Source organism: Sminthopsis crassicaudata, chromosome 4, assembly GCF_048593235.1.
Source record: "Sminthopsis crassicaudata isolate SCR6 chromosome 4, ASM4859323v1, whole genome shotgun sequence".
NCBI lineage: Eukaryota > Metazoa > Chordata > Mammalia > Dasyuromorphia > Dasyuridae > Sminthopsis > Sminthopsis crassicaudata.
Genome location: NC_133620.1, coordinates 416,190,178 through 416,204,368, shown reverse-complemented (window position 1 = coordinate 416,204,368; position 14,191 = coordinate 416,190,178). Strand labels below are relative to the sequence as shown.

General features: G+C 40.1%; 1 protein-coding gene across 1 annotated transcript; it reads right to left on the bottom strand.

Moving 5' to 3' along the window:
* Positions 1 to 213: 213 nt before the first annotated feature.
* GPR88 (G protein-coupled receptor 88) lies at positions 214 to 3,801 on the bottom strand. Its single transcript, XM_074262793.1, has one exon. The coding sequence runs from the start codon at positions 2,976 to 2,978 to the stop codon at positions 1,815 to 1,817; it is 1,164 nt and encodes a 387-aa protein (XP_074118894.1). The 5' UTR covers positions 2,979 to 3,801; the 3' UTR covers positions 214 to 1,814.
* Positions 3,802 to 14,191: the final 10,390 nt, after the last annotated feature.

The following is a 14,191-nucleotide window of genomic DNA, read 5'->3' as shown; positions in this document are numbered from 1 at the left end:
ATATAGCAGATTGAAACTGAGCAAGGGTCCTCACTGATTAACCTTTTGTCTAAGATACCTCTATACTCCTCATAGAAGTCAACCAAAGCAAAAAAGATTTTGTCTGTATTACAAAGGCAATTATGGTTGTGGAGTTTGACTTGGTGTAACTGATTGCCCAATGATATAGCATTACTTTTAAAATTAAAAAAAATTATGACTTTCTTTCCATTTTAATCCCCAAGAGTGATTTTATTTGATCTTACATAGCAAGTGGCCATTTCAAAATAATTTGACAAACAGAAGATTTGCTAAAATTATAAATCTCAAAGATATTATTTTGACTTCCATTTGTACTTCACATTCTCCATATGACAGAGTAAATAAGTTTTCATATATACATGCACAATGAGACTTGTCAGGGTACTACAAGTACTAAGTTAAAAATGGGACAGCTTGCTGCTGCTGTCCAATGTTCTAAACTCTAAGCACATAGATGACTTTGTACAAACCAAATCATATCACTGTTCATCTTGCCAGCTACTCTGTCTACAAGTGCCAAATTAGATTTTTCCCCCCCGTGAATTAAGAAAGAATAAGAAGAGCCTTATGTAACCAGAGATGAACCTTTTTGGCTGTAGTCCTTAAGAAAAGGCTTCTTCTTATGGAAGAAGTAGAATGTCCAGTGGCCCATGTCTAGTGGGGTAGCCTTTGATCCACTACCTGCACTCTCCATAAGTTCGAACACTTAGGAGCATGCAATGGCTGCTAATTTTAGCTATGAAGTCATTGTACTGTGAGTGTTTACATCATGTGCATTGAGATATTTTTAATATTAAGCATACAACAGAAATTCTTACTCTCCTTAGCAACTGTTAAATTACAAAATGTAAAAAATAAAAAAAATAAAAATAAAAACTGCAATCACACTTTGAAGGGCATAGAACTATTACAAGATGTTGGTTGCAATGAGTTGGTGCATGCTATAGAAATCATGAAATCATTTCCTAAATTAAAAAGTCCCATCATTTGTTTTCACAACTGCCTACTGTTGCTGGCTCTTACAATGATCTCTCAACCTATCAAACGTTGATTTGCCACCTCTTAGATCCAGGAATGCAAAAAGCTATTAAAAGTAAACAAATTCTCCATTTTCTCACTGGCTGAGTGAATCTCATTCAGGAGTGACTGCCGTCTCTGAAGCAAAGTCTTACAGAAGAACGCTAAAGATAAATCATATTTTGCAAGATTTTGCTCCTACACTTCTGTGGGCTAATAATATACACTGAATAAATAAACAAAGATCATATCAAAGTTAGCAGGTATCTCCTAAAAATCATAGCATAAAGAATCTTGTTCCATGCACATCTAGAGCTTTTAATAAATTATTGTACAACAAAGGGGAAAATAAAGATATTTTAATCCCGGTGAGTGATCCAACAGGAAAAGCCGAGTTGAGCTGTTGTGCAGTTTATGGTTTTAAATGAAGTTCTCATGGATGTTTAAATTGTCACCTTTGGGGGTCCTAAGTTTCCTCCTAGCAGCAGTGGAAAGAATAATGGCAGTCAATGGACCGAACCGAGTGACCGGGAGGAAAAATGAATTTTCTTTTCCCCGGGCCACCCCCATCCCATCTCTTTCCCGTTCTAAGAGTGAGGGATCTGGCAACCCTCGCTGTCCCTGTGACAGCTGGATGAAGTTTCCAGTGCCAACTTTATTGCAGAATATTTTATGAGTCTTCCTCCTGCGATGTTTTGCTTTGGAGGAGGGGGCGACCTGGGAGTGGGAAATCGGGCTACATCTCCTCTGTCGCCTGGGCTGCCCCGGCAACCGCGTCACCAGTGCTGGCCAGCGGCCCGGGTGCCCAGCTGTGCCTGGGACACTGCAGGTACAGCAGTGGCGGCGGCGGCCGCCGCCGCCGCGTCCCCGATGCCGGGCAGGACCGAGCGCACGGAACGGCGGAACTCCTCGTTCTTCCAGGTGTACAACAGCGGGTTGAGGGCGGACAGAGAGCAGCACAAAAGCCAGCTAGCCGCCTGCAAGCCCCAGGGGACAGGCAGCGAGAAACCGCTCGCTAGGCTCACCCACACGAGAGGCTGCGTGGCCAGCAGGAAGACGCAGCAGAGCAGCAGCACCGACAAGCCGTTGAGGCGCCTCTGTGCCCGGCGCGGGTGCAAAGTGGGCGGCAGGGGCTGCGCCGCGGCCGCGGCCGCCTGGGGCACCGGGTGTGCGTGAGGGGGGCCGGGGGCACTTGGAAAGGCGGCCGCGGCCGCGGCACAGCCCGGCAGCTGGTGCAGCAGGTGGAAGTTGAGCACGCTGACCCGCTTGACGCTGACCCGCACCCGGCGCACGATGCCCAGGTAGCAGTGCAGCAACAGCGCCGTCTGAGCCAACAGCGCCAGAGCTGCCAGCAGCGCGGGGTAGTGCACCTCGGGGGGCACGCGACCTGCGGGAGCTGCCCACGGCGGCAGCAGCAGCACGAGCCCCAGAGCCAGCGCCCAGGACAGTGCCAGCATGCCTGCCGTGTGGCGCCGCTGGTACAGCACCTGGTAGGTGGCGGGCGCCCGCGTGATGAGCAGGTAGCGGTTCAGAGCCACCAAGCAGTGGGATAGGAGAGACACGGTGAGACCGAGGCCCAGCAGCCCGCCCCGCAGCAGGCGGTAGCTGCCCCCGGCCCCGTCCCAGCCCCCTGGAGGCTCGGGCGAGGAGTTGGGCAGCAGCCCCAAAACGGCCTCCTGAGGCATCCAGAGGGCGCACACGCTCAGGTCGGCGGCGCAGCCGTTCACAATAAAAGCGTTGCTAGTGGTCTGGAGCTTTCGGAACGAGGACACCAGGTAGATGACCATGCCGTTGGCCAGCGTCCCCCCGATGGCCAGGCCGGAGTAGAGGAGGGACACGGGAATCCGGCGGCCTGCCCACGAGCCTTCCTCTTCACACAGCAGCAGCAGCGAGCCCCCGGCACTGGAGGTGGTGGTGGATGTGGAGGAGCTGTTGGTCATGCTGGCTTCCACTTTCTCGCCCAGTTCTTTAACTCTGACTTCTTTCTGAGGGCTCCATTACCTCCAACACTGTCCTGTAGGGTCAACAAGGGTGGAGGGCCACCTCTCCCCTCCCCAAATCAAAAGGCTGTAGAAGAATTGACTTTCCGTGGGAGATCTGGAGAGGGGCAGAAAGACTGCGATGTGGTAGGTGAGCCTAATTTCTGGTAGCAGGTCCCTACTTCAGAAATGTCTCCACAGAGCAAGGAAAAAGGGTTCCTGCTTTCAGACAGCAACAGTAGCAAAAATAACCTCCCTCCTTCCCGTTGGAAATGCCAGCTGGATCACCCACTTGCAGGAGCCAGCAGGTATATCCCAGCTGGGAAAAATACCCAGATGGTGGTGGAGTGGGAATGGGGGTGGAGGGACAGGAGATACCTTGTTGTCAGGCTGGTCCTCTGCAGACGGTAACAGAGGAAGTGGTCCCCCAAAGCACCTTGTCCCAACAGCAGCATCTATGTTCCCAGGAAAACACCACCAGAGAAGTTCCACTGGATCAGTGCCAGGAGGATCCCCAATACTCAGGAACTGGGCACATGGTCCAAAGCTTGGCAGCAGCCCCAGCAGCAATAAGCAAGGAGGAGCTTCCCAGCTGGCAGCAGTGCCAGGAGGAAGACTATCTGACTTTTAGCAGCCTAGAGACCCACCCAGGCAAGCAAGCTCCTGCAGTCACAGTAGCAGAGCACAGAGGAAGCTGGTTGAAAAGCAAAATGAGAGCTGTAGAGCACCTCAGACTGAGAAAGCAGGAGTGGTGGTTGATGTGATACAGTCTTCTCCTCTCAGCTCACTCCTGATCAGTTATTCATCACCCTGGGTAAATTCAGCCTTTCCACGCTTTTCATGAATTATTCAGCAGCCTTCAAACTTGGGAAAGGAAGAAAAATATCTTGCACAGAAAGTCTTGCAATTAGGGAGTTTCTTTATCCTTTACTCTCTCTTCCTCCCTCCTCTTCCCCTCCCCCATCAACTTCTTTTTCCTTTTTAGTCCCCTCCTTCTCTCTTTGATCGAAATAAAACCTTATTAGGTCTACTGCACCTTTATTCCAATCTAATTCACAGACCAGGAGGAGATGTTGTAGCTGGTGAAGTAGATACCTTAAACTTATATCTTCCTATAACACTAGTTTGTCAAAGATTTTTAAAAAATCAAACAGTTTAAATTCTCAGTTTCTCTGGAATTACACATAATTCCCCCAATGTTATTGTGTTGGTTTCCCTCCTCAATCCCTTTTCAGAGGCTGTAAAGGAACAGTGAAGCATGAATTTCTTGTAAAAAAAAACAGCTATAAAAAGTGGTCACCTAAATCTACACACAGTCAGAGAGAAATGATCAGCTTCAAGTTCCTTCCTTTGCAAGATTGGAGTTGCCTTTTGTAATAGTGAAAAGGTCAAAAAGCAAATGAGAGAACAACAAGAGAAGACAGGAATTGTGAACAATCTGCATAGTGAAAAAGTAGGCTCCAAGTGATAGATCTGGCTACCTTCTTGCAAATTTATTTTCTTTTGAATAGGTCTTGAATAAGACCTTATTATCTGAATTTGTGAACATGTTGTAGGATTCCGGCAGTCTTTCACCTTTCCCAAGGGGGGAAATTTGCTTTAAAGGGCAGACCCCAAAAAATATGCTTCCTGAAAATGGAAGGAATAGTTATTTGAGTGAAGTAACAATGTGTTGAGGAACAATCTAATAGTCTTGTTGATGAGTTGCCATTTACCTGCTTATTGCTGCTATTGGGACAAAATGCTTTGGGGAATCACTTCCTCTGTTAATGTCAGCATAGAACCAGTTGGAGAGCAAAGTACCTCCTATCCCTTTACTCCTTCTCCCACCTCAACACTTTATCTGGGCATTTTTCCCAGCTGGGATATACCTGCTGGCTCTTGCAAGTGGGTGTTCCAGCTGACATAATTTCCAACTAGAAGGAGGGAGGTTATTTGCTACTGTTGCTGTCTGCCTTGTCCCTCTTGACATTAGGTCAATCACAAAATCTGTATGATTTATTATTTTCTTGTTTATGATGAAGATATTAAACTAAAATTATTTCTGGATCTAAAATTTAATGAAACTTAAAACCTACCCTCTCTCTTTCTATTAGCCCTGGCACTTCTGTCTGAACAAGATGAATGACACCTCACTTCTGTTCCAGGAGTAAACATAAGGTTATAAGACTCAAGTCCAAAGGTCTGACACTATGTAGTCCAAAGATGCCACTCACACCTCTAGGCTTTCTTTTCTCACCTGAAAAAAAAGAATACTAAATTTCTTTTCCTTTCAAAGGAAACATTGTTTACTTTATGGTTGTAAAATGCTTTGAAGAAAGTAAGATCTAAGTATTACTAAATCAAGTCTAACCCATTTAAACTGTTATTCAAATGAAATTGGCTGTAATCTCAGACTGTAAAGCTTTCTGCCATCTGGAGTTTTTGTAATTGAGGGATTCAGGGACTGTGTAATTTTTCTTTATATTAAAGATCATGCATCTAAAGTGTATTTATTGATCACAATACAATCCAAAAAGTATTTATTAATCATCTACTGTGTGCAAGAATTACTTTATACACATCTACTGTGTGCAAGACTTACCTGGGCAGTATACTTTTCAGGAATGTACACATAAAGAATAAGGTTCATACAAGCATTGCCAGGCATTGTACAAGTGTTTCTGGGAGGCTCCCAAGGAAAGTGTGGGAGAATAAAGGTATTAGAGGCCACATACCAAAGTGAACATCTACAATGCTGTTATGCTGACCTCATTGTTGTTTGCTTGTGAAATCTGGATAGTATACCAATACCATGAAAGGAAACTGAATTACTTCCATTTGAATTGTCTTGACAATCACTTGGCAAAATAAGGTACTAGACACTGAAGTGATTCTGCAAGTATCAAGCATTTAACCTCTCCTGCAGAGAACACAACTCTGATGGGCTGGCCATGTTATTTAAATGTCAAACATATATTTTCCTAAAAGACTATTTTACAAAGAACTCATAGGAGGTAAGCATTCACAAAGAAATTAGAGTGATAGAAGAATAATCTCAAGGTCTCTAGAGAATTTGGGAATTGGTTGTGAGACATGGGAGAGACTGGAATGTGATATGCCCACATCAAAAGAGGTGCTTTGCTCAAACAACAACGCAAGATCACAACAGCCCAAAAGAAATATGAGATGTGCAAGCTTAGAGACATCTCCATTCGATCTGGACTACATGTGTCAGACCTGTGTAGAGTATTTAGAGTTCAGCCAAAATCAAACACACTATACCTTGGCACTGATATATCCTCTTTGAACAGAAAGGACAACAACCAATTGTATGCAAGGCAAAGGAAGTAAATCCAACTGCCATAAAAAGTGGTTTGGTTTTTTCCTACCCTAATAGTTTGGTTGTTAGGAAAAAAAAGATGTAGGATGGTAGTTTGAGAGGGTAGCAGAGTCAGGTGAAGGAAGAGGGAGATTGTCACATAAAAAGAGATTAAAGATTAAAAAGAAGTGATGATTGAGAGGAGTGAGCAATTGGAGGAGAGAGAAAAGGGTTAATTCTACAAGCATGGGGGGGCCGAGAGAAAAGATCAAGGGCACAAATGACTACAGGCATTGATTTTGATGAGGAAAATTCCTCTTCCTCTGAATTTGGTGTAGAGGAGAAGAGAATAGGGGTGAAATTATGAGCTGAGATCCTCAGCTGAGAGGCCATCAGAAATCATAGATTTTTTGGAGTCTAAAGTTTTTCAAGCTTATGTAGTCCATTTTTCCTTTTTTCATAAATGAGTAAACTGAGTTTCATAGAAGTTCATACAGACCTTGGTGTCTCCTGCTTCTTTATCCAGTGCTATAATATTATACCGCACTGACTGTTTCATTTTTTACAGCCAAATACATTATAAAAAAGGAAGAAAGGTTGTCGTGAAATCCTTTACAGTTAAAGTTTGCAATTAATATCTAAACCTCTCCATTTTTACCATCTTAAAAAGTATCTCTCCATTAAGCACCAAGATACTGAGAGAATATTACAATTCTAAATGCAGGCATCCTTTTCAGTTTTTCCTTCAAAAGGGAACTTGTAGATAGAATGATGTTTTCAGTCTCAGATTTAGGTTTCTGGTTTTTGCCTGCATATTGGCCCAAAAATCAATGTCGTCAGGTTTAAGGAATCAAACAAAATGATTTTCAGTGGGCTTTGGAAAACTTTCTGCTTTCATGTAGTTTCCTGAGTCCTTGTCTACCAGTGGATATTTGCCATGCTTGAAATTCACATTTTCTTCACTCTGAATCCCCAGTTTTCCTTCAAAATATGACTAAAACACCACCTCCTAAGCTTTTCCAGATCCATACAGATTCTACTTACCAGTAATCAAATTCTGTTGTATTTTTGTAACTATTTTGCATATATTTACATATTTACATAATTATCTTTCCTCCATAGGCTATAAATTCTTTGAGGGCATACTCTTTCATCTTTTTACTTTTTACTCAGGACCTAGTAAGTGCCTGGTACAAAACAGCATCTTAATAATTGTTTGTTGACTGAGTTATTCCCAGTCTAACTCATTCTTGTCTTACTCCCTCAACACAATATCCCCTGATTAGTTCAGTGTCACACACTGAGGCTTGAACTCAGGACCAGAGTGTCATCCACTTCAGCAGGATATACACACCTTAAACATAAAAACCTAAACTGTTTGGCTCAAATTCAGTGTTTTCTCTACTCACATCAAGCCAGGATTCCAATTCATTAATTTGCCCAATTATAAAGTTGGGTACACCCTTGATATATTCAGAGTTCTTTTCTATCTATGGGAAGCCATGTATCTCTTTCTGCCTTTATATCAGTAGGGCATCTTCAGTAACTTTGTAAAGTTTCCAAGGCATTTCTTTAGTGACCTACATTCCCCATTTGCTTGTAGCTTTTCTAAGAATACCATTCTTTGAGTTTAAAATTGCTGTGGTTTGGTGTCTGTCTAGAAAAGACTCCCCTTTCTATTTCTCCATTAAAGCACTTTTTGATTTATTTTTTAATCTCCTTACAAAACTTATGACTGCTAGTAGTTAATGGCAGAAAATAGAAAAAAAATGGCAAACTTTCTAGAAATTAGAAACACCTTTAGACAATTCTTTTTGTGTTGAGATGAAAAAAGTTCCTGTATTTTTCAAGTACAAAATATTATGGTTAATTAGCATGTTCTACCTTAGAGGAAAGAGTCAAAGATAACTAATGCAACATGAAACTAAAAACTTGCCTGATTAGACTTTGAATCTAATTCAGAAGCTCCAGCTTCCATTGCTGTATTGATTCTACCACTACTGGTTGTCTCTTCTTCTAAGTCCTGTGCACACAACTGTAGACACACACACATAGATTCTGAGAGACACTGAAGCAGGAAAATACACAAACTGACAGCTGTGAGACAGGAGCCTCAATATTTCTCCCCTCCCCCCCCCCCCAGGCTGGGGTTAAGTGAGTTGCCCAAGGTCACACAGCTAGGAAGTATTAAATGTCTGAGACCAGATTTGAACGCCGGTCCTCCTGAATTCAGGGATGGTGCTCTATCCACTGCACCACCTAGCTGCCCCAGGTTGTCTCTTCTAAATGGTCTTTACTTCCTGAAAAGCAGGCCCTACTTTCTAAATGAGGCTTTTCTTGATCACCTCAGTCCTTAGAACTCTATCCTTCCTGAAGTTGCTTTGTATAGCATGGCATATTTGCTTTGCACTTACCTCTGCCATGATTTTCCATTGGATAGTAAGCTCCTTGAAGGCAAAAACCATTTCATTTTTATCTATGTGGCCTCACAATGCTTAATAAGTGTTTTAATTGAATTTGTTAGTTGGGGGAAAAACAGTAAAAAAATTTCTGTGGCTACATGACAAAAATTGAAATATGTTTAAAATGATTGTGCATGTATAACCTATACCAAATTGCAGGGGGCAGGATAAGGGAAGGAGAGAGAAAAAATTTGGAACTCAAAATCTTCCAAAAATGAATGTTGAAACTATTTTTACATGTAATTGGAAAAGGAAACACTATTGAAGGAAAAAAGGGATTCTGTAGCTAAAAAACAAACTATCTCCCAATGGCCAGTCTTCTGATATGAGCTTCTTCAGACTAAGACTATTTATTGGACAATATACATGCACAATTAGTATACAGTACACATAGTATATTGTTCTGTGCTTAAAACCTTTCCACCTTGGTAGAAAGTTCCAAATATATACTGGCATGGCTTTTAAGAACAGTTTAAAGTTTGAAGAGTACTTTCTATCTATTATCTCAGATGGGGCTCCCAACAATCCTTTGAGATATTACCCCCATTTTACAAATAAGAAAACTGAAACTGAGATGTTGAATGATTTGGAATGATCACATGATGATAAATGTTTCAGGAGAATTCAAACCCAGTTTTGCTTTGAACCCAAATACTGGGTCCTTTCTGCTACCTCTCAGTGCTATGATTTGGAAAGAATACTAAAATCTAGTTCAACACCTTCATTTTACAGATAAGAAAACTGAAATCACATAAACTGAGAAGTTAAATGATTTGTTCAAAATTATATTTCAGTTGTGTCCAACTCTTTGTGACTCCATTGGGGATTTTCTTGGTAAAGATCCTGAAATGCTTTGCTATTTCCTTCTTCACCTCATTGTAAAGATGAGGAAACTCAGGCAAACAGAGTTAAAAGTGACTGGTCCTGAGTCACATAGCTAGGATATGATTGAAACCAGATTAGAATCATGAAGATGAGTTGACACAGCATGCTAGTCAGTGTGCCACCTAGTTTCCTATATATATATACACATATAGTTTCCTATATATATATATACACACACACACATACACACATATATGTATGCATGTGTATATACACCAGATTGAAATTAAACACAATCCCTCTACCTTGGACCCAGTGCTCTTTTCAGGATCATGTTGTTACTTAACATTAGAGTTATAACTTTTATCCAAGGACTTATAACTTCAAATCTAGGGTTCTTTCTATTGTCAATTTAATGCCATGATGAAGCATTGGAGTAAGGCTATATGTTTATCTTTCCTAATTTTAAGAGTTAAATGGAAATTGGCAAATTTACTATGTAAAAGAGAATGATAAAGACCAAATTCTCAATTATAGTGATTTAGAGGAAGATTAAAGAACCAGAAATCACAGTTTTATTTCTAACTATTCTATGGAGTCAGTGGAAAATTGAACATGTCTCTATATGCCTACTGTCTTTGTTCCCATATGCAAGAAATAAGGCAAGAATTCTCACTTGATTGAATGAAAAGTATTATCCAGGATTTTCCTTTATCCCTCTATCTATACAAAGTTTCCTAACATTCATACTATGATAAGCAATTGGATGGCCAACTTATCAAAATCATCCATCAGTATAGTGAACAGGAAGGGTAATATGGCCTGGTTGCCTTTGGAAAAAAATCGCTTTTTTTTTAAATGATTGAAAGTTTCTGCCTAAAACAAAGGCCTATCTTTTTAAAAAATACTAATTCCCTGTTTTAAGGCTACAAATCATGAAATGTTACTGTCCCTGTAAAACAGAAGTTGAAGACTAATTAAAATGCAATAGATGAGTATATGAAACTTATGAGCAGATAGTAAAAAAATTACAAAGCCATTATGAAGAAATAAAGCCATGAAACCATCAAAGAAATGCAAGATTGAGGGGAAAAGATAGCTTGATCATGTGTCAAAAGTGAGAAAAAAATGAAGCTCAGCCTAAATACTTCACTGGTGCCTCATAATGTAAAGACAAAAACCACTTCCAGCCTGTTTGATAGCTGCTGTTAGTGGGCTCTGCTTTGGGGAGAAGTTGTATTTTCACCCAAATTTATGGAGAGCATGAAGAATCCCACAGAATTGGAAGGAAGATTCACATTGATGAGATTACAGATGTTGGAACATTGATGCATTTAATCACATACACAGTTTGGTCCTAGCTTTTGGTTAAATAGATTGCTTCTACATGTTGTTGGATTTGGAATCCAAGATCCTAGGTTCAACCCCTGGCTTTATTACTATCTTCTTGATCCTGAAAAAGTAATTTTTCTCTAGATATAATATTCCTCTCATCTGTAAAATGATCTGTGAGGTCTCCTTCCAGCTCAGGATCCATGATCCTAGGATTCTCATCTGTGACTGAATCTCTCACTTGTCTTGAGTTCTCCTATGAAAAGATTTTCTTTGCAGTGAGAACAGTTGCAAAAACTGCTTTCCTGGGATAGCTCTCCAGTGGAATTTTCAGGCTCAACTCAGAGACTACATATAGGGAATGCTTTGTTCCTCATTTTCTTTTCAATTTCCTTTAGTGTCAGAATTCCACAACCTCCAGCTCACTTTATCCTGCCCCAGTTTTTTTTTTTTTATTAACTTTTAGGAGATGTATGGGTTTGTTTAGGAATTATCAAGAAACTAAAATAATATTTTGTTTTCTAAGAACATGTTTTCCTCTTATCTGCTTGATCTTGAAGTAATCCTTAACATTAAATATCTAAAAGAGATGAAGGAAGGGGATGATTTCCCAAATCAAACATAATTATCCATATATTGACTAATGATTCACAATGTTAATTAATTTTGATCTAAACACATCTAATTCTTTCAGTTTTCTTACTGTGACCTTTACACAGTAGGCATCTTATAAGAATTTGCTGCATTTGTTATATTTACATTCTCATTTTAACTGGAGGCTCTCTCAGTCCTGGCATTCACATCCCAATGTATGTTTCTACATTTATCTTTCAAAAATGCAACTATGTTTTTCTTGGCTAATAGAAAATTCTTTGTCCTCATGAGATGAATTTGACAGCCCTACATATGTGTTGCAGCCAAGATATTGAGACATATAATACAAAAAGAGAAACAATTTGAGAGTTAAAAATTCAGCTTTGTATTTTTGAATGGGGATAAAGAGAAAAAAAGAAGCATGTATCCATTAATCATGGTCCCTTGGTAATTTGTTTCAATTGCTCTAGGATGGTATCTCCCCTTTTACCCCAGCCCTTGGATGACAACGGCAACAAAACCATTCATATTTCTAATTTTCCCCCTTAAATTTTGCTGACGGTATGGAAAATTGGATCCATATGATTTCTTTAGTGAGAAAAAAGTAGTACATTTTCCTATCAAGAGACCACCCTTTTGGTATTTTCAAATAAACCATCCAAATCTCAACAAAGTATCATGACAGTAATACAATTCCCATTGAAATCAAATATACCATTTATGTGACTTTAAAACTTTGACCACATAGGTGCTCATTTTCCTCATCTGGCAAACAAGTGAATTGGGATGGATGATATTTTTCATGTGTAAACCTCTGATTCTATTAAGTATAATTCTAGTCCAATCATATAACCTCTCTGGGTCTTAGTAATTTCACCTGTAAAATAAGGAGGTTGGAAAAGGAAGTCTCTAAGGTCTTTTCCAGCTTTAATATTCTAAAGTCCATATGCAGCCCTCATTACTCTTCTTAGCTAAAGTCCCACAACACCAAAGTCTGTTCAACATTTCCACTTGAATGTCCTTTAATTATCTTAAACTCAATACTTCCAAATATAACTTATCACACACACACACACACACACACACACACACACACACACACACCTCTACTCTCTATATCCTAATTTCTCAATATTTATAGAGGACACCAATGTACTTCTCCTATTACCTAGAATTACAACCCTGATCCAGTCATCTGACAGGCTGTGTAGTACATGTAAACCCTTTTCTACATTTACATGGTAACGCATCCCTGTTTTAGGTCCTCATCACCTAAACTCTCACAGTAACTTTCGCTGACTCCAGTTTCTCCCCTTTCTAATCCGTCCTTCACACAGTTGCCAAATTGGTATTTCTATATTCTAGGTCTAACCATGTCATTCCTTAATTATGATGGCATCTTTTTACCTCTAGAATAAAATACAAACTTGTTTTGTTTCTAAATACCTTCAAACCTTGGTTCCATTCTATCTTTTAATAAATATTTTTCCTCCACAAAGTCTGTACTCCAGTAAACTAGACCACTTGTTATCTCCTCATATGTCATTGTACACATTTCAGTGTCTTTGCCTAGACCATCTCTCCCTTGTCTAAAATATACAGCACCCTTAGCTCCCTGCACTTTCTTAGCTCCTTTCAAAGCTCAGCACAAGTGCTTTGTCCAAGAGATGGCAATCTCATTGTCTCCAGTTGTGGATACTCTCCCTAAAATTTTCCAAAACAAGAAAATATGTACAGGCAGTTATATATATTGCATGAGTGCAAATAAAAATATTCTTAATTTCTTATATTTTCATAGATTATTAAAGCACAGTCTTAATTTATAAATATAAATTTTGTCTATTTCTCTGAGCATATATATATTTTTTTAGTGATATCAGTTCTTTGGGGGCAAAGATTGCTTTCATCGTATCTTTGTATTCCCAGCCTAGCGCACTGATAGCCACTTAATAAATGCCTATTGACTTTAATTCTTTACTCTTGTTGAAATTGCTATCATTACCTGCCCTCTCTGGACTGTTACAATCCTTACCTATTCTTCCAGATCCATTTAAAGTCATAACTCCTCTAGGAAGTCTTCTTCTCCCCACCTAGCAGTGCTCTGCTTCCTCTCAATCCCTGCACCATCTATTTGAGTATATGCTGCTTTCTGATATCTATTGTGTTGTTGTCTCATTTAACCCTTGTATTATTATTTCATTATTTACATATTCATTTCTGATCTACCCAGCTATATTATAAGTTCCTGAAGGAGAGTAGGAGCCACAGTACCTAGTACACTCCCTAGCACGCTGTAGGTGCTCAATAAATATTTCTTGATTGCTTGATTGTCATGACCAAGATTCTAGGCTGTCATTTTTTCCAACTAAATTTCGACTCTGGAAGTCACCTGGAAGGATTTAACACCCCAATGCAGCATTTTTCCATGAGATGTCACATGTACATGTACTGATTTGTACACGACTCATATTTAGAAAGATACGGGGCAGCCTTAACATGGCTGAATGCACAGAATACGAACGCTGTCATTTTCATCCCTCAGGAAACAGAATCTCAGGTATAAACACTTCGGAGGGTGGAACCACATGGTTTGAAGCATGTTTTGCTCTCCCTATTTTCTGATTCCTTGCCAAGAAGACAAATAATGTGGGGTGGGTTTG

What these genes read in the sequence shown, in the direction of transcription:
- GPR88 (XM_074262793.1), bottom strand. Translation starts at nt 2,978, where the DNA reads ATGACCAACAGCTCCTCCACATCCACCACCACCTCCAGTGCCGGGGGC.